Source organism: Nanorana parkeri, unplaced genomic scaffold, assembly GCF_000935625.1.
Source record: "Nanorana parkeri isolate BGI_ZX_2015 unplaced genomic scaffold, ASM93562v1 scaffold23, whole genome shotgun sequence".
NCBI classification, from domain to species: Eukaryota; Metazoa; Chordata; class Amphibia; order Anura; family Dicroglossidae; genus Nanorana; species Nanorana parkeri.
Genome location: NW_017306291.1, coordinates 987,928 through 1,011,794, shown reverse-complemented (window position 1 = coordinate 1,011,794; position 23,867 = coordinate 987,928). Strand labels below are relative to the sequence as shown.

At 41.1% G+C, this 23,867-nt stretch overlaps 1 protein-coding gene across 1 annotated transcript in view; it reads left to right on the top strand.

Moving 5' to 3' along the window:
* MLLT10 (myeloid/lymphoid or mixed-lineage leukemia; translocated to, 10) overlaps positions 1 to 23,867 on the top strand; it is a 187,414-nt gene that overhangs the window by 73,137 nt on the left and 90,410 nt on the right. The window contains exons 8-9 of the mRNA XM_018564371.1: positions 15,194 to 15,289; positions 22,722 to 22,986. Of these exons, the coding sequence (XP_018419873.1) occupies positions 15,194 to 15,289; positions 22,722 to 22,986 (361 nt within the window). The remainder of the gene's footprint in view (positions 1 to 15,193; positions 15,290 to 22,721; positions 22,987 to 23,867) is intronic.

The following is a 23,867-nucleotide window of genomic DNA, read 5'->3' as shown; positions in this document are numbered from 1 at the left end:
CACTACATACAGCGTACAGACCTTGAGTAAAAGGTTGGTGCTTGAAGTGACAACACGGATGGCGCCGTGTCAGATACAGTCCATAATGGAAGTCACCAACACTCCATGATATGTGCAAGAAGTAAAGCACTTTTTATTCAATCGTCACATGCGTCAAACACCCAACGTTTCGGTGCCCGCAAGGTCCCTTCTGGGATGTCACTATGTCACCCAGAAGAAGGGACCCTATGTGGCCCCAAAACGTTGGCTGTTTGATGCATGTGACGATTGAATAAAAAGTGCTTTACTACTTGCACATATCGAGAGCTGGTGACTTCTATTATGATAATTGAAAGGCACAGCCATGCAAAGCTATTGCCAATGGCCGAGAACAATCCAACTTTTTAGAAGAATTGTTTTTGATTTTTATCATTTGAAGAAGAGACTTTCCCTCAACCGTGGGCTTCAGTTTTCTCTGAAAAGTTCTGACCGCTTCTATGATAAGTATGACAGATGTCCTGATTATCTAACCTTTTAAAAAAACTGTGGTTGTATAAAAGGTGCATTTTATAGATGATCTGTAGTTGAAATGTCAATATTTTTTCTAAGCAGGTGGGGTTTCAGACTCTCAGACTCCTTTTTGTTGAGTTTCGCTAGTCTTGGGACTGAAACAGACAGCTTGGGAATAAATTACACTATGTTCAAAAATAGAGTCCCTGTAACCAAGTCAGTTTTGTGTTCCCTAGACAGGTATTTTTTTTTTACTCACTGTATTGGCAACTATTGGGAAACCTAACACCAGGGGAGCAGTTGAAAACAATATATACGTTGTATGTGAACTGGTCCCCTTGCTAAGATGGAATAACTAGATCCTGCACTCCTGTAGACCTCCAGGGGGCTGATATCAAGACAGGTTTAAGTACTTTTTGTGCCAGCTGCATATAAATATACATTACACTTATTTTGGTAATTCGAACTGGATTAAATGGTGCCTTTTTATATCTTCCTGCAGTACAGCTTTTGTTGCTAAGTTGTATCACACCAACACTTAGGGCGCATTCACTCCTTTGTGTTGCAGTAAAGCACCATACACATGTTTTGTGCTTCCATTAATTTTTATTGTTGCCCCAATTGGTGCAAAGCAATACCTTTTGTGTTTTGGTGCACGCTGTTGCACAAAAGGCACATATCAGTGTTTCTGGCTGTGGTGGTGCGTTGGCAACCCATTCAAATTAATAGGCTGCCTTAACGCAATATATGTTAATGTGCAATTTAACAGGCCGTGATGGGTTGGAAAAGTGTAAATTGGCCTTTAGGGTTTTAAGGTGCACCTGCCGCGTTGAGAACTCAAAAACTGCCTGGCGTTGTGCTTTCATCTGAGGAAAGAACCAAGGACAGCATCCACCACCCCTACCTTTTTCTTCCTCAGTATTTGCTTGTTCCTTAAATACAGGACCAGCTACGCAAGAGTTGAACATCACTGTGATAAATAACAGACATATATGTGTGCAGTCTATAAAGAAGGGCAGAGGAAGAATTTCTTCTGGTATACATGTATCAGAAGTTAATCTTGTAGCAAGGCATGGATGTGTCACCTTTTTTTGGACTATATTGCTACCTGCATGTTCTGATTTTAGATATTTAGTTAATGTGGTAAGGTAGCTGCTTTACACCGATGAAATTTTAGGTTTTACCTATTTTCTTTCATATTCCTATTTGGTTTTTGGTTTCTAACTTGTGTCAGTGGCATTACATTGCTTGATAGCTGTGAGCTTGGCCTGTCTGGCACCTGAACTCTATTACTTTTGCCACCCTTGCCTATTGTTTAATACGAACAGCCACATCTATTAGTTGAACTTATATTAGACCTAATAATCTTCGACTTCCAATTTTTTAAGCAAAAATAAATGTTTGTTACACAAGATGCTCACTTTAAAAAACAAAAACAAAACCCTTAATTGACTAGAGCTGAGAAAAAATAGCACTGTCGCTTTTCACTGTGGGAGAAAATATGCAGACACTGTAAAACGTGTGAATTTTTGATTTCCCAAATTACTTGCCTTCCTCTCTTCACTTAGTAATTTGTATTCTGCGTTTTAATTTTGTAAAAACCTATTCATTCACAATGTGTGTACACCCGCTGTGCTAATAGAATGTAGACATAAGTTTCGCTCTGTTCTCCCATGGTGGTTATTGGGGCTATACTGGGAATTGCTAACCGGATGCTCCTTACCCTATTGTCAGTGCCGGTCGGTCTCATCTAATGACTATAACTGCTAATGGCCAGAGGTACAGACATGCACTGTGTGTTGGTTTTGGGGTGTCGGTAGTCATTTTGAAGAAAGTTAAAGTTATGAGGTGATGGTAATAAAGTGAGAACGGTTTGCAATAATAAAAGCAAGTGCTGATTAGTGTGAAAATTGACTATATGCCAGCTCCACAGTGATTAAATAATGCATGGGCTGCAGCCACACAATGGGGGATCATTGGTAAGGTGCAGAAACAACCATATAGTTGAATGGGAAACTCCACCTCACGCCATTCTGCATAGCTGTATGTGGATGAATGTGCTATTCATACGGCGGATAATGTGTCTAGCCTTATGTCCATATATCTACGTGTACCCGACACCTTCACGAAATGGAACCCTACATTTTATACTAGAGACCTACATTCACAGGATTAATTTTATATCTGTGAACCTAGAGGTACTTGATACTGACAACATGGATGTAATATTCTTTTATAGGTTCAGCTCTTATGTTGTGCATTGTTCACATATTTAGGTCTGGCGTGTGTATGGTGTTTCATTTTTGTGAAACAGGAGCGATAAGATTAAAGCTGATTCCCGGGCTAATGGCTCAATACACAGATGAAATGGGAAGATGGGAGCTGTTTTACCTGCCAAAATATTTGTATTTCTGTCCATTGCGCAGCTCTGTTAGGCAAGGGAGGAGACCTGATTTTTCTCTGCTGCAATCAAGTAACCGTTACAAGTCTTGTTCTCGCCCCACCCCTCCCCTTGACTGGTCAGTGAGAGGATAAGCAGCAGACTGATGATCTCTTCCTTCTGTCACTCTGCGTATTCTTCTAGGATAAGCAGCAGACTGATGATCTCTTCCTTCTGTCACTCTGCTTATTCTTCTATCAGTGTGCTCCTTGTAAGCACATGAGTATTGCAACACAATTGATTGGCTCCTTGTTCTGCTTCTCTCTCCACCAGTCTGAACTGCAAGAGCAAGTAGGCCAAATTCTGGTACATGCCGAGCTTGCATTTTGAAAAATACAATGAATTATGTATTCATGAATACACATAGCTGCATTCATTTTATATCTACCTAGAGTTTAGCTTTGATATATAATTTGAGAGTTGGTCAGTCCAGCCTAGGAGCCAACAATAACCAGCTATCACTGTTTGTGTTTCGCATGAAAGAAGCTGGAGGGTAATTACCATATCTGGATCTCCCTGAAAAGGCGATATTCCGAAAAATTTGGTTGGCTCACAGGACAGCCACTGGAGAGGAAAAGTAAGAAGCCAAAAAAAACTGGGGCATTGCTGTTAGCGAGACTTTGTGACCTAATGCCATGTCTATGTTGAAAAGGATGTCGGTTCCAGCTTTCTGGCTATTGACATCTTTCCAGTCACATATAAAGTGTTTGTACTTTAAGGCAGGGCTGGATAAATCCCAGAGGCCACCTATCAATTGCTCCTTAAAATTTGCACAACATTTGAGGTTTTCTCTAGTTGTCAATGGAGCTGGCTGCTGGATTGGTCAAACTCTGCTCCTGAATTTCATATTCATTTGTCCACCCCTGCTTTAAGGGCCCGTTTACACCAGTTGCGTTGGGCTACCCTAGCGGTAGCCTTTCCCAGCACAGTCCGAATTCATAGATAATGCAGTTTGCCTTATGATCTATTAATTCAGTTCACAATACTGCACTGCAAAAAGTAAGACATGGCGTATTTTTGTGACTTTTCAGGAAAGTTACAAAGAAAGGTAAACCATGCAAAGTATTGTAATCAGCGCACCGCCCTGTTCCCTTCACAGCACACACCAGTGGCTGCAGTAGAATGTGGGTTGCTGGTGTGAACAAGCCCTGAAGATTTGGGCATTGTCATGAAGTGACGTGAATGCTTCTGATGGTAAAGCTTTCAGGCATATAGTGTCTTCTGGAAACAACATACATTCAGTGTATGTACAGTATAATCAAGACACTTTTCTGAGAGGTAGACACTTCTCTACGTTGCTAAGTTTGAGAGAGAGATATTGTGTATTTTCCATGTGCTGGCCATGCTTCTCGAAAATGATGTTCCACTAGCCTTGTCCACACAAGAGATTGTGTTATGATAATAAAGTTGCAAATTTAAGATTGGGCCACTGAAGAATAGACGGGCAAATACACAGAATAGAGGAACTAATCAGTCCAGTCTAGTAAGCAAAAATCACATGAATCCCAGAGTCATGAGAACCTGTCAACCGTTCTGGAAAACGAAAAATGTTGTTGGCAAATGTAACTTTTTTTTTTTTTTTTATAATTCTGCCTTTTTCCAGCTCTGCAATAAAGGTATTTCTATATATAAATGTCCATAAGTTGTATCCCACTCCTAATAACCATATCCATCTAGAAGTTTGTAACATTGAAGATGCCCATAGGATGGACTTCAACAATGTACTTACACAATTTCACTCAGCACTGTGAATATGAACAATGTAACGCTATCATTGCTTGCTGGAAGCATTGCATGCTGGGTATGTAGTCTTAAGAAATGGAGATTGCATCACATCAAGCAGCAGGGAAAGAGATACAAAGCACACTGGGAATCCAGGAAGTTGATGGAAGTGATGGGCAGACGGAAGGCAGCACTCACTACATAAAAGGGATTTTTTCAACTAAGCTTTCATTGTATTATCAAAAACAACTCCAGTATGTATTCCTATTATAATGCTAATGTTATAACAGGAGAGGATATGCTTTGGCTTTCGAACTTCATTAAATACATTTCAGCTTTGAAAATGTATTGTCTTGTCAAACATGTAAGCCTCATGGAGGCACACCAGTCTTTAGGACTTGTGCAGGTGGGCATAAAGCACAGAGACAGCTCTTGTAAATCCACCAAACAGCTATCGGGGGAAAATGGGACATTCTTAAATTGTATCATGTTGTCTCATTATATTTTCCTCAGTTGAAAGAATAAAAGCAGTGCATATGCAACAGAATAGGCCGTCTTAAAAAATGCTGCCACTACTCCATGCATTGCAGACCCTTCAACAATGCTTCCTCAAGTGTGTGTTGACCACAAACACTTTAATCTTATCTAATTGATTCATTTAACATATTACTAACGCTGAAACGTAATTTTTTTTAAATTGATTACACTGCAAAGCCAATCATGCTTGAACTTGTGTCAACACGTGAGTTTTATTGCATGTTAATCCTAACACATCTATTTAAATCAGCCTTAGGGCTTGTTTCCACCAAGGCCGCACGTCTACCGCAATGTCTCGTGCCCGGAACGCAAGGGATCGCACATATAAAGGCTCCTTGCATTCTGCGGCGGGAGGAGACGTTGCAGTGCCATTCAAATCAATGGCACTGCAGACACGAGTGCCCTCCCCGCCCGCAGTACGATCGGCCGCACAGGGACCCGTGGTAATAAAATGCCCTGCGTTCCAGTGCTGTGCGATCGCAAAAGATAGTGCATGCGTGCATGATTTTATTACCCTATTTCACTGGCTACATTTGGCCAGAAATTAAAGTGTTTTTGAGAAATATGCAGCGAAGGTGAGTGTACGCAAAAAAAACCCCATAAAATAATTTGATTTTCTAGATCAAAATGCAAATGCATGTTTTCTATATCTTTGGTCTATATTTTTGGATAATAAATGTTAACTGTTGGAGAAACCAACATTTAATATGAAAACACCAGAGTCCAGATGTTTCTGAATGTCTTTTGAGAAGGGAGGGAGGGGGGATTATGAATGTTGGCTGACAGGGAATGCAGTGTATATAAAGCAGGAAAATGATCGGTCTTTGAAAACATGGTGATTTCCTGGCCACGCTGACCTTTTGTATGAAAATTGTATGGACATTATTGGCAATTCATGCATATATTGTGTGTGTGTAATATATTCTGTGTGTATGTATGGTATGCTATATATGTATGATGCAAATATATTTTATATATATATATATATATAGTGGCAATGCCACAGAGTATCCTGGCAACACGGTCACCCAGGATTCTCAGCTATAGGGGCTGGAAGGTTCCAGAATGCAAATAGTTCTGCAGGGAAGAAACTGGCCTCTCAGTTTCTTACGGGTTTTCCGGATTGTAGCTGGGATCTGGATCTCTGGAGATTTCTTAAGGTGCCCATAAACCTTGCGATAATCGCGGGAAATCCCGCATTCGTACGATAATCGCAAGATGTATGGATGGCGTGCGTCCGTTTCTACTGTACAGTCGCACGTCTTTTGTCTTACGAGCAGGCTCGAAAACCCGCCGAGAATCGTAGGATTGTCAGCGGGTTTGTGGCCTGCTCTTCAGACTAATGCCGCACGGACCGGTGTGCGCAAGCGCGCACTGCCCATTCTGTATTGCAGTCATCGGAAGCCCTGCCCCTCAGGTGGGCGGGTTTGCGATGATCGCAAGTACGATCTGCCTGTCCAAGATGGGCAGATTGTACGTTTTTTTAATTACCTTATAATTGTAAGTGTATGGGCACCTTTAGAATTCTGGGTGGGATGAAATCTCCAGTCCTGAGGTCAGGTGTAGCCAGGAATAAGTTGGCTGAGAGCAGCCTCATTAAGAGCCCAGACCAGAGCTCAGAGAGTGGAGGGTGTGTGGTGTGTAGTGGAGGCATATGAGGGCCGAGACAGGTGCTGTGCGCTGGAGGCATATGAGGCCCGAGGCAGATGGTGTGCGCTGGAGGCATACGAGGCCCGAGGCAGGTAGTGTGCGCTGGAGGCATACGAGGCCCGAGGCAGGTAGTGTGCGCTGGAGGCATACGAGGCCCGAGGCAGGTAGTGTGCGCTGGAGGCATACGAGGCCCGAGGCAGGTAGTGTGCGCTGGAGGCATACGAGGCCCGAGGCAGGTAGTGTGCGCTGGAGGCATACGAGGCCCGAGGCAGGTAGTGTGCGCTGGAGGCATACGAGGCCCGAGGCAGGTAGTGTGCGCTGGAGGCATACGAGGCCCGAGGCAGGTAGTGTGCGCTGGAGGCATACGAGGCCCGAGGCAGGTAGTGTGCGCTGGAGGCATACGAGGCCCGAGGCAGGTAGTGTGCGCTGGAGGCATACGAGGCCCGAGGCAGGTAGTGTGCGCTGGAGGCATACGAGGCCCGAGGCAGGTAGTGTGCGCTGGAGGCATACGAGGCCCGAGGCAGGTAGTGTGCGCTGGAGGCATACGAGGCCCGAGGCAGGTAGTGTGCGCTGGAGGCATACGAGGCCCGAGGCAGGTAGTGTGCGCTGGAGGCATACGAGGCCCGAGGCAGGTAGTGTGCGCTGGAGGCATACGAGGCCCGAGGCAGGTAGTGTGCGCTGGAGGCATACGAGGGCCGAGGCAGGTGGTGGGCGCTGGAGGCATATGAGGGCCGAGACAGGTGCTGTGCGCTGGAGGAATACGAGGGTCAAGGCAGGTGGTGTGTTGAAGCCACACCAGGTACAGCCAGGGAGGCTGAAAGAAACAGACAGTGGCCCTGAGGCTTGATCAGCAGTGCTGTAAGAGAAGAACTTTAAAAGACTGGGACACTGTTAGTGTGTGGCACAACTGGAAAACTGGTAAACCAATATATGTTATGCTGAAGTCAAGCTATTTTATGTTGGACTTCCTTAGTTGTCTGAAGAAAAAGAATAAAGACTTTTTGGTTTAGGAAAAACCTTGTGCGAGTGCTCTGTGAGCTCCTCACCATATCCATCTAGTTTGCAAACTTATTGAAGATGCCCATAGGACGTACTTCCTCAATGCACTGACACAATTTCACTCAGCCCTGTGAAGAATGCACTTCCTTGTGTCCCATCACACACAGCCTGCCTTGTAAACTACAATTCAACGTATGAATAATGTCACATCATCAATGCATAATGTCACATCATCAATGCTTGCTGGAAGCAATGCATGATGGGATATGTCGTTTTGAGAAATGGAGATTGCATCACATTAAGCTGCAGGGAAAGAGATGCAAAGCACACTGGGAATCCAGGAAGTTGATGGAAGGCAGCACATAGGTAAATAAAAGGGATTTCTATCCTTTTTTAAACTTTGATTGCATTATCATGTTCATAATTATTATAGTGTGTGTTCCTATTAGAATGCTGATGTTCTAACAGGAGAGGATATGCTGGGGCTTCACAACTCCTATATTTTGTTTGATTAGCTTCTTCCCTTATTATTAGCACTCCATTTTAAACCATTATACATTTTTTGCTTTCAATTAAGATGGGGAAAAAAAAGTATATTGTTTCATTAAATCCACAATCCACTTAATCCCTATGCCACTTGATTCTTAGGTGTCATTTTGAACAATGTTAGAATTACACTCAGCTGATGCTCGGCCAAGGTCCAACGCAAAGCTCAGGAGCTGCCTTCCAAACCTGCTACAGACCACTCGCTAGCACAAAATGGTCGCAGTGATTTTGTGTTAAAACAGGAAATACTGTGATCATCTGATGTCTGCAGTTCCCTTCCCTTGGGATAACACCTACTTTATATTTGTTTCATGTTCTCATTCACATAACTAGACTTAAAAAAGATATTTTAAAAATGGCTTCTTACCATTTTAAATTGCTCTTTTGTCAAAACCCCAACAAGAACCTTGCATGTGTTTGGTGATGGACTTTTTTATAGGACATAATGAAAAATGTTCCTTTGCACAGGCATCCTGTGGTGGAAAAGTTCTGACATGCAGTGACTTGTAGCTAACCCAACATCTTGTTCACTGTTTGTTAAAGTTGTGCAATTCAGACACCTTTTAATGCTTTACTGCTTTTTTTGCAACGTTTAGCATTCTGAAAAGCATATAGAATAGGAGATGTGTGTAACATGGGTAAACACAGGGCCATTGAACAGCCCAGATGACAATATATGGTATGACTTGCTGCCAAACATATTTTTTTTCTGACCAATCTCTCAGCTCCTTCAAGCAGAGCCGTGCTGCAAGGATAACAAGCTAATCACACATGGATAAGATAAGTACAAACATGTGCTCAGAGGTAGTTCATTGATTACGTGGAACATCTGGTCTGGCTTTGGGGTGTTCAGAGGTCCCTATTCATTATGCCGAAGAGCTCGTCTGGAGGGCTGATGAAGACGTCGCTCCCACTTATCTCCTGCAATTAAACCGTTCCCTAAATTAGAAACCCCTCCATATCGTCGTCTCCATTCCACCGAACTGGGTTAAACCGTCTCTGCCTGCTTGATAGGTCAGTCAGTAAACACACTAAAGGGATTCACATGGAGCAATTTTGATAATCTGTAAGCCCAATTTATTTAAAACCTATTACTTCTATCTCCCCCCCAACCCCTCATGCCGCAGTCCTCGGCTGTTCTCATTAATTATATTGTTTAGCAATAAATCTAACTTACCATAGCGAGGTGTAGTGAATGGCAGACCCATTGCTTGAGCTTAGATCGATTCCTTGTTGGCATGTGTTTGCAGTAGTGCTGGCAGCCAGCCCCTCGATGGTGGCAGCATGCCATGCGTTTCACACGGAGTTTTAATCTTTTAATAAAAATATAAAGAGCATGACTAAATACTAATTTGCCTCCCTGCTGACTTGCAAGTCGTCTACCACTTTGATTTAGTTAGCTCAGCGGAGGCGCTTTATCCGAACCTAGACGAGCCCGCTCTCAGCTGTGAGGCTCAGTGCGAAAATGTACAGTAAAATACATTTCATTTATAGCACAAAATAGGGGGCAACTTAAAATGTCACCATTTAGCTTCTTAATACGTGTTTTCCGGGAGGCAAGGCGCAGACTGCAGAGCACTCGAAAAAGCGGCGGGCAGACGATAGGTTATAGTCTGCAGAAGAGGCATTAATGGTCGCTAAAAGGGTGTATTTTTACACCTAGTATATTCAATAAAGTATTTTTTTTTTTCCTTGCAGGATTTTTTCTCCACGGTATCAATTTGAAAAGTAAAGTGAAAGCAGGATCGTTGTTTGCCTTTGAATATGTTATTGATTTGTCATTTTACAAGCTTTTTTTGACCGTATGCAATTTAATCTAAAGATTTCTGATAAAACGGGATCATTTTCATGCTTGTTACTTTTAATACTTGGGAGCCAAAAAGTAATCGCCTAGTAGAGCAGTTGCATCGGCTACATGTGATTTAGTATCAGTTTTGTAGAGCAAAAATAATGTAGAAATTGATTTACTTTTTTTAAAGTCCTGCCACTGCCAAGTAATTACCAGGATGGTGTCAGTGGAATCTCTGTGGTTATGGAGGAAATCTTTGACTTTATAGAGCTTCTACCTCTTAGAGAGAACCTTGCTATTGTTTGTTATCCCATCTAACAATACCTGTGCATAGAAACGGTTATAGGCTTTTTATTGCTCCTTCACTCGTATCACGGCTCTCTAATAATCCCTAGGTAGCAGATGTGAAAACTCAGTGTCTCATGTCCATGAAGTCACTGGATGCAATTACATCATCCCTATCTCAAATGTACACAGGTCCAGTTCAGACAGGAGCTGGTTAACCTACCAGCATGTCTTTGGAGTATGGGAGGAAACTCACGCAAGTACAGGGAGAACATGCAAACTCCTTGGAGTTAGTCCCTGCAGTCCAGACTGGGATTTGGACTGGGCACCCCAGTGCTGCAAACCACTTGTTTAATAACAATTGGATACACCTGCAGCCCAAGTTTGCTGGATAATGTAAATAAGTGACTTGCACAAATCCCCCATACGCGTTACTATTTGTTGAGGATGGCTGCTCTTTACAGTTATGGGCCAGTAGGTAGGCGCAAGGCCTGTGCCAGGGACCATAGAGGCTATTAAGTATTTGCATTCTAGAGTTCCAAAAATTTTGGAGGTTCTTTAACTCTCTTCAGACAATAAGGGTGATATCCAACCATTGACTTTAAGAAGCAAAGTCTGTATTTGCATACACATCACAGTGCCTCGATTTTCAGGGGTCCGAGGTGTTTGAATAGAGGTTAGCGCAGGTACATGCGGGCATCCTTTCTTTAGATGGCAAGTGCATGCTCCTATCCCATATATGATAAGGTTCTTGCGTTAATTTAAGCAGTGCAGTAATAACTGATACATGCTTGATGAAAATACATTTTACTTCCCTTTAAGACCATGGGGGCACAAGATCATGTTTGGTTCTTTTGTTTTAAATGTTATTGAGCTTTTGAGATGTGGCAGCTTAACTGATATATTGCGCAGATGACAATCCATTATTCCTGGCCTTTCTTCCTGCTTCTTCATTCACGTGGAACCTCAGGAAAATACAAACTGCTTCCATTGTGAATGGCATTCCCAAAGGTGCAAGAGGAAGATCATGTAGCCTGCTTATCTGAAAAGGCTTGGTGATGTAAGGAGGGGAAAAAGCCCCAGGGCTGCTGTTTTCAAATGGCCTTGCTCCGATTACCATTGAGGAAGAAGTGCCTTCTCCTGACAATCTTCTCAAATGGAATTTGAGTAGGCCGCAGCAGATTTTCAAGTAAGCCGTATTCCCTGCCCCCTCTTATAATACGAAGGGTGCACAAATATTTAAAGAGTGTAGAAACCCAGAGAATACATTGTTCTTATTTGGTTCCTTTTGGTCTGTTAATGTTAGCATTGAAAGCATTTTGTTCCTTCTGTTCGATTGGTGCAAACAAAAATCTGTTGATCCTGCCAGAAAGGCTTATAACTTCCTGTGCTGTCTACTTCTGCTGACTGCTATCTGTTAGCATTGTCCCTTGCTCTCTCTGTGGTCTACAAAACTCACCCCGCTGTTTTATAAAGAACAATGGGTTGTGTTCTGTTGTTCTAAAACACTTTGTCCTAGGGGGAGAATGCTGCTTCTCCATAGATACATTCGGGAATGAGAATTGTCATCCTTAGGCAAGGAGTGCTACTTGTAGGATCACCAGTTGAAAATAAAGGGAAACACTAATGCAGCCACAACATCCTAAAGGCTGGCCAGCTGCAATATATTGCATTTTTCTTCTTGCGTTTAGATGCACATTAAAGGTACACTCTGGCCAATCACAGATGCTGTTTTAAGTGAGTACAACCTACCTGCTGAAGTGCTTTAATTCCCGCTATTTATAGTCTCTACCTAGCTGCTTTTTAATGAGGTGAATAGCAGCTGGTGCAATTCACCTTGAGTAGACTCTAGTGCATTTCATGAAGAATGTCTAGGAATCCAATGAAATTATGAGTTTTCGTTAGATAAAATTTTGAAGAAATGCATTCAGTGCAACTATAGGTAAAATGTAACTGCTCATCCCTACTGAAGTCCCCATTGTCTAAATGTTGTGTTCCCTGGTTCTAGCACCACACTCTTTCTAAATCCAAGGCAGGCTCGTCTACACATTCTGAAGTCTGGTCATGCGAGAAAAGGCTGCATACCTTTCCAGAAATACCTTAAAAACTTTAGCTGCAGTGGAGTTTTATTTATTTCTGTAGCACCAACAATTTTTTTTTTTTATTGCAGTGCTTGACAGACATATTGAGGATTCCGCCACTTTGCTATACAATGGCTTGCAGTCCAGTGTCTCTTGCTCACCCTGGATTTTTTTTTATTTATTTGCTCTTTCCTTCTGGAGACCATTAAAATTATGTTTCTAAATAATATATATTTTCACTGCCCTAACGTGCAAATGGAAAAATCATGTCTCCAGCACTTTCTACTACATGGTCTGAGCAGTTAGGTAACCAGGCAGTTCCATTTTTTTCCAAAACTTACGGCGAGGAAAGAATGACACAACTGAGAGTTTTTGACCCAGAATCCCCTTTCACTTTTAAAGTAACCATTGATATCCCCAACTACAGCTCTCCAGGCCGTCTGCCAAGTACAGTTGTTATGTTACGAAAGGGGAGTAAGAGCTTATTTTTTTCCTTTTTAGTGTTTTTTAAATGTTTGCCTTTTTTTTAAGAAATATTTAGAAATATTTTTTTGTCATTGTTTTGTTTAATCTTTTTTTTTTTTATTATAATTGCAAGTTCATCTGGGCAGCATAATTGCATAGTAAGTCAAATTTTAGGGTTTGATAAAAGTGCACTTCTGTTAGAGGAGAGGCAAGCAATTGTGAACTTTAATAAGCTATGGCTATAATGGACATTTAATATTCTCATGAAAGGCCTCCGGGGATCCAGAAGCCAAAGGGTCACTTAACGATCAAAATTGCTGCTGATATTTAATAGGGCAGATTTGTTTTTTTTTTCTCCTTTTTTTTTTTTAAATGTTAAAGCAAAGTGGGCCATCTGTTGCAAAGATTTCTGTATGTTTATTATTTTTTTCTGTTACTTTTTTCACATTTCAATCCTTTTACAAAGTTAAGTAGAGTCGATATGATGTTTTAAATGTTTTTGTTTAGCTAAATTAAACAAGGTCAAATATTTATTGTGGCTGAATTTATTAAAAAAAATACTGAGCTGTCTAATTAATGGATTTTTCTACATTTTAAATAAAAGCATTTCTTCGTTTAACTAATCGATACATTTTTTTTAGATATATATATATCTATCTATCTATCTATCTATCTCTCTCTCTCTCTATATATCTCTCTCTCTATATACCGTATTTTGCGGTCCATAAGACGCACCGGACCATAGGACGCAGGGAGGTCCGGCGCGCCTTATGGAGCACTCGACAGATTGTAGCTTCTGACACAGCTTCTATGACAGAAGCTGTGACAGAAGCTGCAGTTAGTGACTGCTGAGACAGGTGGCGCTGTGATTACAGCGCCACGGTCTCTGGTCCCTGTGTGTGTTGCAAAGTAGTCACCGCTCCAAGCTCCCTCCTGTGTTGGACTACAATCTTATGTTTAGTTTACTAATTTGTATTGAGATTGTAGTCCATCACAGGAGTGAGCTTGGAGCGGTGACTACTTTACAACACACACAGGGACCATGGGGAACAAAAGTAGCCACCCTCCAGAAGGAAGGACAGTGTCAGCACCAATTCAGAGATGATTTGAGAATCTACATCTGAGTGATGCACAAGTAAGGTCGTTTTTTTCAGAATAGTTAGGATACTTGAATGCATTTTTAAGATTTAACTCCTGAGTTTAGCGTCACTTTAAAATAAGGTGCTACAGCACAATGTGAATGTTTAGGTGTTGTAGAATTCAAATGTTCTTTGAAGTTGTACTTGATCTTTTAAAGTACCCTCGTAGTTCATAAAATATAGTAGTAAAAAAAACAAACAAACAGTATTTCCCAACACAAATATTCCGTTATAATCATGTTTGAGTGTCTCATCTTAAAGGCATCTATGTATCTTTGCATAAATGAACACATGAGTTTGCTAGATTTCCTGTTTTTAGTTTCAGGAAAGAGCTATTTATGCAGCTTGTTTAGAAATAAATAGTGCATCAATTCTTGGTATTAAGGTAGAAAAACAAAAGCATTTAATGATTTGTGTATTCATACATCAACATGATGGGATATCTAAATTTGTTTATTATATACAATTATCTAATGTGCATGTTGTCAAAATTATCTATAATTATGTATATATTTAATTGGTCCTAAAGCGTATTGGAAATAAGGTGACAGTTGGTATGAATCATTTTCAGGCATTTCTGTTTAGCGGTATTGGTAATGAGCTTTATTAGCTATAACTTATAGCGGTAGCTTCTATACACTGTAATATAATTATCAGCAGATATGAAGTTTACATGCTTTTTTTTTTCTAAACCTTATTTAAAGGAGTTTTTTCATTTCTGACCCTTTAAGTCATTTACACAAGTGTGTTCTGATGGTGTAGGTTGTTTTTCCACAGAGCAGGTTATATGGCAGTTACACACTACAACAGCCTTGTGTGGTTTAGAATTTCAGGACTTACACTGGAAACCAATAAAATCACTGCAAAGTGATCATTAGCCATCTGTTTTTCTTTTCTTTCTTTCTTTTTTTTGTGAGGTCACATAGTATGCTAAATAATGAGTGTCTTTTGGTGTAATTATTCATATTTGCACTAATTGTTCAAATATGGCAAACCAAACTTTTCTTTAAAGCTTAATGTAAAAGTGACTTAATTTTTTCCTTTATTTCAGAAGCATAAAGAAAAAGAAAAGCACAGACAGAAATCCAGAAAGCAAATGGAGCCTTTGGCATCATTAGTTCCTTCTCTGACTGTGACTACTGAAAAGGTGAGCAGGGCTACTCTACAGGAAGCTAATGAGACAAGCTTCGCCTGCGACATTTCCGAATACATCGTCTACGTAACTAGAACTGTAGCGGGATTATAGTGGGATTTCACCTATTACAACCTGCAGGTTTTTAAGAATGTGCTGCTTTTTCAAAAGCAAGGAGGTCGGTTGTAATTTCAAACTGTAAGTTATGTCGCAAGTTATGTCATACTCGGCCAAAAGGCGTTAGCAGTCAGTAGACTGCTATCTCTGTACAGGAATTCTGACAGCGGTCGTCGGCCACTGTCCGAAAAACAGTATGGGATGCCTCCATCCACGCTTGTAAGCGTTGATGTAGGAATCTGTTACATTATTTTTAGTTCAGTCCGCAGGTTGAACAAAAAGTATAAGCGTATACCGGACTTTAGTGATAATCCTCATTAATATTACTGTTTATATTTTATCTTGATTGCTCCCACTTTCTTTTTGGCCTCTTAAAAAAAACTATACAATTTGAGTAGGGATTGTGTGTGTGTGTTTGTTTTGATAAATTGCAAACAGACTTTGCACCATGGCTTTTCTCCTTTCTGTACTATAGCATAGCCCACTGTCTATTGACTGTAGGTAAGACTATGCACCCTTGGCAGTTACCATAGCAATGCATTGTGGAGCTTTAAGCCCAACTTTAGCCAATTTTTTTTAACGCTTCAGATGGAAGAGCTAGATCAAATTTTTATTGTTGCAAGGATATCGTATCAAATTAGTAGCCATTATTTTTTTTTTAATCATTTACATGTTGATATTCTCTTAAGCCCTAATAAAGGGGAACACTATAGCCCCTAAACACATTTCTTTGTTATCTTTGAACTTCTATGATAAAATGAATGCTATTGGACTTCTAAACCTATATTTGGCTTGGAAAAAGTTATGGAAACATTAGTAAATCATGGCTACATGTGCAGATTTTGTGAAAGCCATGTTCCCATTGCTAGCCAAAAATGTTTTAAGACCCTCTTTTACATACCTATGTCTGCTGTCCGGGAACTTCTCCTGGTAATTCAGACCAGTGGTCAAAAGCTGCATTTCACACCAGTCAGTCAGTCAGTCAGTCATGTTGCAGTCCCTGGCATCATGACGTCACCAGCATCGGACCCTGTGATATGCACTTCTGGCTGCCAATGGCTAGCGCCCACTTTACCAAAAAGCAGAAAGGACCCTCTCACACTACAAGCCAGAAGTAAGGAGAATGGAGACCGTGTGCGAGATTTGACCACTGTTTTAGATAAGTCATTGCAACTTTTAGATTTTTTTATTTTATTTTCAAACTAGGTATAAGGGATGGGTGGAATGGGTAGGAAAGGTTTTTTTTTTTTAAGAGCTTTAAAAAAAAAAAAAAGCTACAGTGGAGTGGGCATCCTCGAAGACAGGCTAGCTATTAGATACAGTGTCCTGTTTTTAGGGCTTGAAGTGAAACTTTGAGAACATCCATAAAAACAAATCTGTTCATATAAACACTTGCAGCAAAATTGGTTTATTTCCCTAATAACACTTCCCAAAGCCAAGTCTAATCCTGGCTTACGGGTTGCTGGGTGGTCAGCTATGTTAAGTGGCTTGTGTAGAAATTAAAACTCCTATGGGTTTTCAGTGTATTCTGCACACCTGTGTCTGCAGGGAACAAGATATTGGAACATCTGCAGGCACAAAGGGGCATACAAAAACACAAACTGAAAAGCAAAACCACAAGCTGGAGGCGCTGGGCTGCAGCTTGGAATTTTCCCTTGAATAGATGTAAACAAAATAATCTCATTGGTCAAAAGTCGTGTTCCTTTAACAGCAGAGGTCATCGGTAGATTGTGGTGAAATTTTTTAGTGGGTGAAGAAAGGAAACGAAGATGCATGATATATGGTACATCGGCTTGTGTATACAATGGCATTCTTTAAAGGTGGATTTTCTTTGTTGCAAATTGTTTTTTCTGGGACACTTTCAGTCATGCTGGTGAAGCTTGTACGATGCAGTCATGCATTGAGTGCAAAAGGCAAAGAGACCCCAAATAGACTGTAGAGGGACTTGAAGTGATTTTGAGACTGCTACATGTTCTCTTTGATTTGGTATTCGTCTTGTATGAGAAAATCACTGACCCTGAAAGTGTCGTGGTGAAAGCTTTGAAGTGCACCTGTTGCCTTTATAGTATAGATGACCTTTTGTGAGCAGGTTTATTTTTTTTCCCCGTGCAGGACTCCCACATTCCTCTCACAGCAACATTAAAGGAGAACCTGTCTATGGAATACCTTTTTCTCTGGTGGGTCTGTACCAGAAAAAAAAAAGCCAAAACTCCTATGAGGAGCATGGCTTGTTTTACTCGGGGTGATCTATGCCGTCAGCCAGTATATAACAGTGGTAGAAAACATTTTGTTCCCTGTTCCCGTGGCATCCTGGCTTCTCTTCCATTTAGGGAATAGGATGAAAGATTTTAAAATACCAATGAAACTTTCAGTTTAAATTGGCTAAATACATTCCAGTGCATAGAAACAAGAGGTGTGCAAAGTCTTACAGTTTTTTTTTTTTTTTATAGTGACCCTAAACTCCGTTAAATCATAAAAATACATTCAAGTACCTTAACTATTCTCAAAAATATATTCGATTTGTGCATCACTCGGCTGTAGATCCTCAAATAATCTCTGTCCTTGTGAAGAAGCCACCGCTCCAAGCTCATTCCTGTGATGGACTACAATCTCTTGTTTAGTTTTCTAAATTGTATTGATATTGTAGTCCGTCAGCTTGGAGCAGTGGTTACTTTACAGCACACACAGGGACCATGGGGATCAAACGTAGCCACCCTCCAGAAGGAAGGACAATGTCAAAACAAATTCAGAGCTGATTGGAGGATCTATTGCTGGGTGATGGACAAATAAGCTAAAATTTTGTTAATAGTTGGGGTGCTTGAATGACATTTTTAAGTTGTAACTCCTGAGTTTAAAAGGCAGCCACAGCAGTGGAATGGTAGAAAAGCCTGTCCCCTGACAGCAGATGCAGAATGTGTGGAAACTGTAATCTCTCTGCAGGGGTCCAACATGCCTTTTGGTGAGTTAGAGCCAGAGCTCTACAGTCAGTGTAAAGCACTGATTGCAGAGCGATAGGTCTGGCTCTGGGGCGTGCAATGAGATCAATGCTTCCACACAAAGAGTCACCGAGTCTGAGTTTTGTAATCTTGGCATCCAGTAAACCGTTTGGTTTTACCTCTTCCAGTGATTTCTTGTTTCCTGCCCATGTAATGCGGAGGGACATTCTCCATCACCCTAGCTCCAACACATCAATTTGACTTCTGTTGAGTTTTTCCATGGACTTTCACAATCGTAGGTAGCTATGGTGAACACAATACCACGGAGCAATCTGGGAAAAGCAGCATAAGGAAGCCAATACCTTTTTGTTTCAGTGCTTATTTGCTGACATAGAGCACGGAGTAGAGAGCAGAGTGACCGAGAGATAAGCTTATCAGCTTTTTTCTTCTCCTTTTCACTTTCCAGTCACTGGCTGGGTGAAGAACAAGACATGCAAGTGATACTTAAAGCTGAGCTCCGGTCGTACCTAAATGCCCCTTTTTAGTCACCTAAATCCTCTCATGTGACGTACGTTAGGTGTTGCCCAGAGATGTGTGTATTTGATCTCTGTATTTACTTATTATTGGTATTTATATTGCGCCGACCTTGACTTTAGTTGTTACTTCATACATATATTGTATATGTAGCCTCTTCCAATACAGAAGTGTGCATATTACTGCGTAGATGAGGAGCAATGCAAGTAATGGCCACTCTTTTGTGGGATGCGAAGCATGATTATAATTGGTAAATAATTGTGAAGAAACGCCTGTAATGGGTTCGGTTTGGCAGCGTGTGTGGCGTTCCTCTTCCTTACTCTCCATCACCTCTGTGTAATTAGGAAGGCATGTTGAATGTTTTTATTGATTTGGGCCTGTTATAATGTAATGATGGTAATTGATCAGTACAAATTACGGTCATTGCAGTGCCGGCTAGTCCTGGAATTGTAACCTTGTTTTATGCCGTGTTATTGATTTGCTTACAAAACGTTTCTGATGTCTTGTTTTGATTGAAAGGTGCACCTGTGTCAAAATAAAAAAAATCTTTTAAAATACAAAAAGATGCCAAACATCTGCTTTTCAGCTGACCATATCCGTAAGGTATTCAGTCACCTGCATCCAAAACTGCTGCTTTGCCTGTATCCTGGTGTTCTGGGAACACCATGTTCTGAGCCGTGTGAATGTGCATGATATTTGTTTTCTCATTGTAGCCTTTAAATCTTGGAAGGTAGGTCTGTATGTTAGATGTGTCATCCCCAACCCCGCTCTTCTCTTCTCTAGAACCCAAGGCGCAAATAGAGAGGGTGAATTTCCCAGCGGAGACGCACATCTATAAAAGCCTAACAGGGGTTCTGTTCCTTTATATACTCTTTTAAGTACTAAAGTTCTTTGAAGAAGAACTCCAGGCAAAATAAAACTTAACCCTTGCAGTGTGGGGGTAGGTTATGTGCTCAGTTTCATCTAAGGTCTAAAATAACAATAGACCTACTGGAATCTGGGTCCCACTTGGCTGCTATACTGGTCCCTGCAGCCTCTCTCTACTTCGGCAATAGAATGTCCCATGGTGTAGCCCCAATGCAAGGGTTAATAATAATAATAATAATAATGTGGATATTTGTGCAGTATCACACACTTCCCTAGCAAAATGCCCTCATCCAACATCCATGCTCCCCCTTTTTACTCTGCCACCACCCATGCCTTCTCAGTCTTTAAGCGGTTTCGGAATCCCTTTTTTTGGGGGGGGGATTGTCTGTGCTGGGATACTGTAATCCCCTCTATTGCGGTAGCAAAGGAAAAAAGCAACTCTGTTACTGTAACTACTCTAAAAGAGTTAGCTTGAGTTAGGCTCTCAATTTGTTTTTCTTTGTTAAAGCTAAAGGGTTCTCTCACTGTGTAGTGATTTCTTCTCACTTCCTGTTGTGGATGTGGGGCAGGAAGTGAAGTGAAATCTCCCCCAATGGCAAAGAAAACAAAATGGGTTATGACCATTCATTACACTATGCATATTGAATAATATGTTTTGGCTTTAGTTCCACTTTAAATGGCAGTGCACTAGATTTGTCTTGGACCTATTGCTTTGGAAAGACAGATAAACCTCTTCTGGTTCAGAAGGATGAAGACGGAGTTTTGTAGCACCTACATGTTCAGTATTTATTCTGTAAAAATGGTCAAAGGATTCTGTTCATAAGGCCCCTTATTACTTTCACTGACTGTGTGGAGGCAGCTAGTGTGGATACTGTGGATTTGAATTAAGGAAGATGCCACCTAGTGGCAGGATTGCCATAGTAATGTTCAGTTTGTAGACTGCAAGCAGTGCTTTATGATCACATAATATATGTGGCGGTGTAGCACCTTTTACAGCATATTTTCAGAGATTCCCCTTCTAGATATTTACAATCATGTTGCAGTCAGACTCTAGTCCTGTGTAGAGCTCCATCTTCCTTCTCTGTGCTGATGTTGCCTTTGCCATGGTAGAAATGTTTAAAGCTCATGTAAATCCCCTGAACACAAGAAAAGGCCCACTATAGTAAAAACTATTGTATTCTGGTAACTTTTGGTGGTTAATAACTTGTAAAGATCGTAAAGTATATGAATTCCTTTTCGCATGACTTAATTTATCTAATGCTCTACATTTACATTCAGGCCAAGCTAATATGTACAGCATATTAGCACATTATGGTGGACTTACCTTGCAAACAATCCTCTTCTTCTGTGTTGTCCGATCTCCCCTCAGTCGGCCGCTGACACTGCCATCTTTTTTTTCTTGGTTTGGCATCCTCAAGCCATTTCCACCTTTTGCAGAGGTATTTTTAAAAGACATGCCACCAATGTACACCCGAGTACACATGAAGCAGGCAGTTGCTGTATATGAAACTTACATTTTTTTTGTTTGCTTTCCTCTTCATATCGTCGTCCTACAACTTGGCTATGAGCTGGTGTATAGTGATCGTGTTACACCGAATCTCATTATTGTTATAAACTAGATTTAAACACTATGGGGGGAATTAATCAAAACTGGAGAAGACAAAATCTGGAGCAGATTTGCACTGCAACCAATCAGCTTCTCTGTCTCATTTTCAAATTTTACCTGAGCAAACTGAAGAGAGAAGCTGATTGGTTGCCATGGGCAACTGCTCTGCATTCGGTCTGCTCCAGTTTTGATAAATTCCCTTCCATCTGTCCTAACAAAGGGTTAAAGGCTTAGAAGCATTGTATGTTAATGAGAGGAAGCTCAATCTGTCCCTCAGTTTGTCCCTCCTCTTTCACTTTCAAACTGCTCAGAGTTGCCTGGAATCTGCATAAAGGTCTTCACCAAAGAAATATTTAAAAGATAAGAAATATCTTTTTTTTTTTTTTTTAATTATTCTTTGGTATCCTGTGTGAATGGGAATACATAACATACATATAAAGGGGTTTTCTCAAATTTGACAGGAAGTGAAGTCCGCACAATTCCCCTCTTTGAAGTCCTTTTAACACCGTGTGTATCATTTATTTTTATGTTTTTTTTTTAAAGCTAATGGGTTATCCTTCAAATGACGCTAAATTCAGGAGTTAAATCTTACCTTAACTATTAACAAAAATGTATCTTATTTGTCTATCACTCGGCTGTAGATCCTCAAATCATCTCTGAATTGGTGCTGACACTGTCCTTCCTTCTGGAGGGTGGCTACTTTTGTTCCCCATGGTCCCTGTGTTAGAATGCTTCAAGCTGGTTCCTCTGATGGACTGTAACTCCAATACAAATTAGTAAACTAAACTGAGATTGTAGTCCGTGAGATTGTGCGGCATTTCTTTGGACGGTATAATTATGGAGCGTGACTGGCTCCCGACCTGCACCTGCAGTGTACCCGAGCGACAGAGCTGGATGTGGGATGGAGCAGTGAGATTTCTCTGTGCTCATACGTATAGGCAAGAGTTTAGCTTTAAATATGGCCGTCTCTGATGCTTTGTGACCTCTTTAAGCTCTACAGCAGCGAGTTTTCATGGCGTGGTTCCTGTCTTTTATTTCCATTGAGTTTATGGTGTCACCGCTCTCATTTCATTCTCCGAACTGTAATTTTACAAATACAGCAGAAAAATTAGACCATCTTGTAATGGCCATGGCAGGTATGCAGGCCTAGGAACGTACATGCAGAGATCTTTTCTTAGGCCTCCACGAGAAACCCTGGGTGGTAGAACTCTGGCATCCACCACAAGCCGTAATGTTGTTGATCACTCTTTCCTGGGCCAATAAAATACAGTACAGTATAGCGTGAGACATGAATGAGTACAGAGTAGAAGAATAGAACTTCCTGTCCCTTTTATATATCCTACTTGCATATTTAAATGTATTCATTCTTTTCTTTTTTACCATTCAGTCCTTTACCAGCAGCGCCAACAACAATAACAACTCTGTCACAAGCTCAGTAAAGCGTTTGGAGGAAACAACAGCGCGGTTTACAAATGCAAATTTCCAGGAGGTTTCTGCACATCCCTCAAGTGTGAAAGATGCACTGGAAGCACGCACGTCAGAGGGCAAAACAAAGAAGACTGCAAGCCCCAACTCCATGCAACGAGGACGCAAGTCTGGTGGTGCAAGGAATTCTACAGGGTCTGCTGCAGCTACCAGTCCATTCCAGCAAGGTAACACTGTAGTGACTGTGTCATAACATAAGAGGCAATGAAGGAGGTTGTTGAATGCTGAAATCGAAATACACATCTGTTTGATTAAAGATGACTCGCATTAAATTTAGCTTCTTCTACCTAGACAGCTTTTGTGGCACAGCTGGGCAGGTGAGTTCCTTATGCGGATTAAGGTCATAGGAGAATAGACGCACATACTAAAATGTGGAGTCAAGCAGAAAAGCCTTCTGGTGCCTTTAAGTGCCTGCTTTGGGCTCCTGGATCCTAGCCCCAGGCTCTAAATGGGGCCTTTACTAGTGCCAAAATTGTCAAAAAGCCCTTTCCCTTTTCTGGAGATTCCAAAGAGACTCTGTCACTTTGCCTATTCAGGACTGAGTGACAGTCTCTTGAAATTTGACCCTTTGACCCACCTACGCTCAAACTCCCAGCACTGTATTCCACTATTGGACCTGTGAGATGAAACCCTGTGTAAGCCCTGGGTGTGATGATGATGATGGGGTTTTTTCAGGGTTTATGGGATCCTGCTGCTCATTATGTGACTTGTTTGGGCCTAGAGATTAGCTGCTCATGCCTGAGAACTGCATCATATCCACATCTAGAAGGCTTAGACAGAGTAACAGGGTGGCGGAGGAGCATGGCAGAAGGGTAGGCTTTTGCCATGATGCTCAAAGTGATATAATCTTACTAAATGTAGCCTTGTTTGAGGGAAATACATAGGTCGTCATTGATGACCTCCGTCACTAAAAATGGTACTTGCCTGGCTGTTGTACTGATGCTTTGGCTTTAATACTTTAAATCACAGTATAAAGTATAAAGATAGGTTTTATCACAATTTACTGCATGTTAGTTATGGGTCTGTGACTCAGAACTACGGAAGCTAG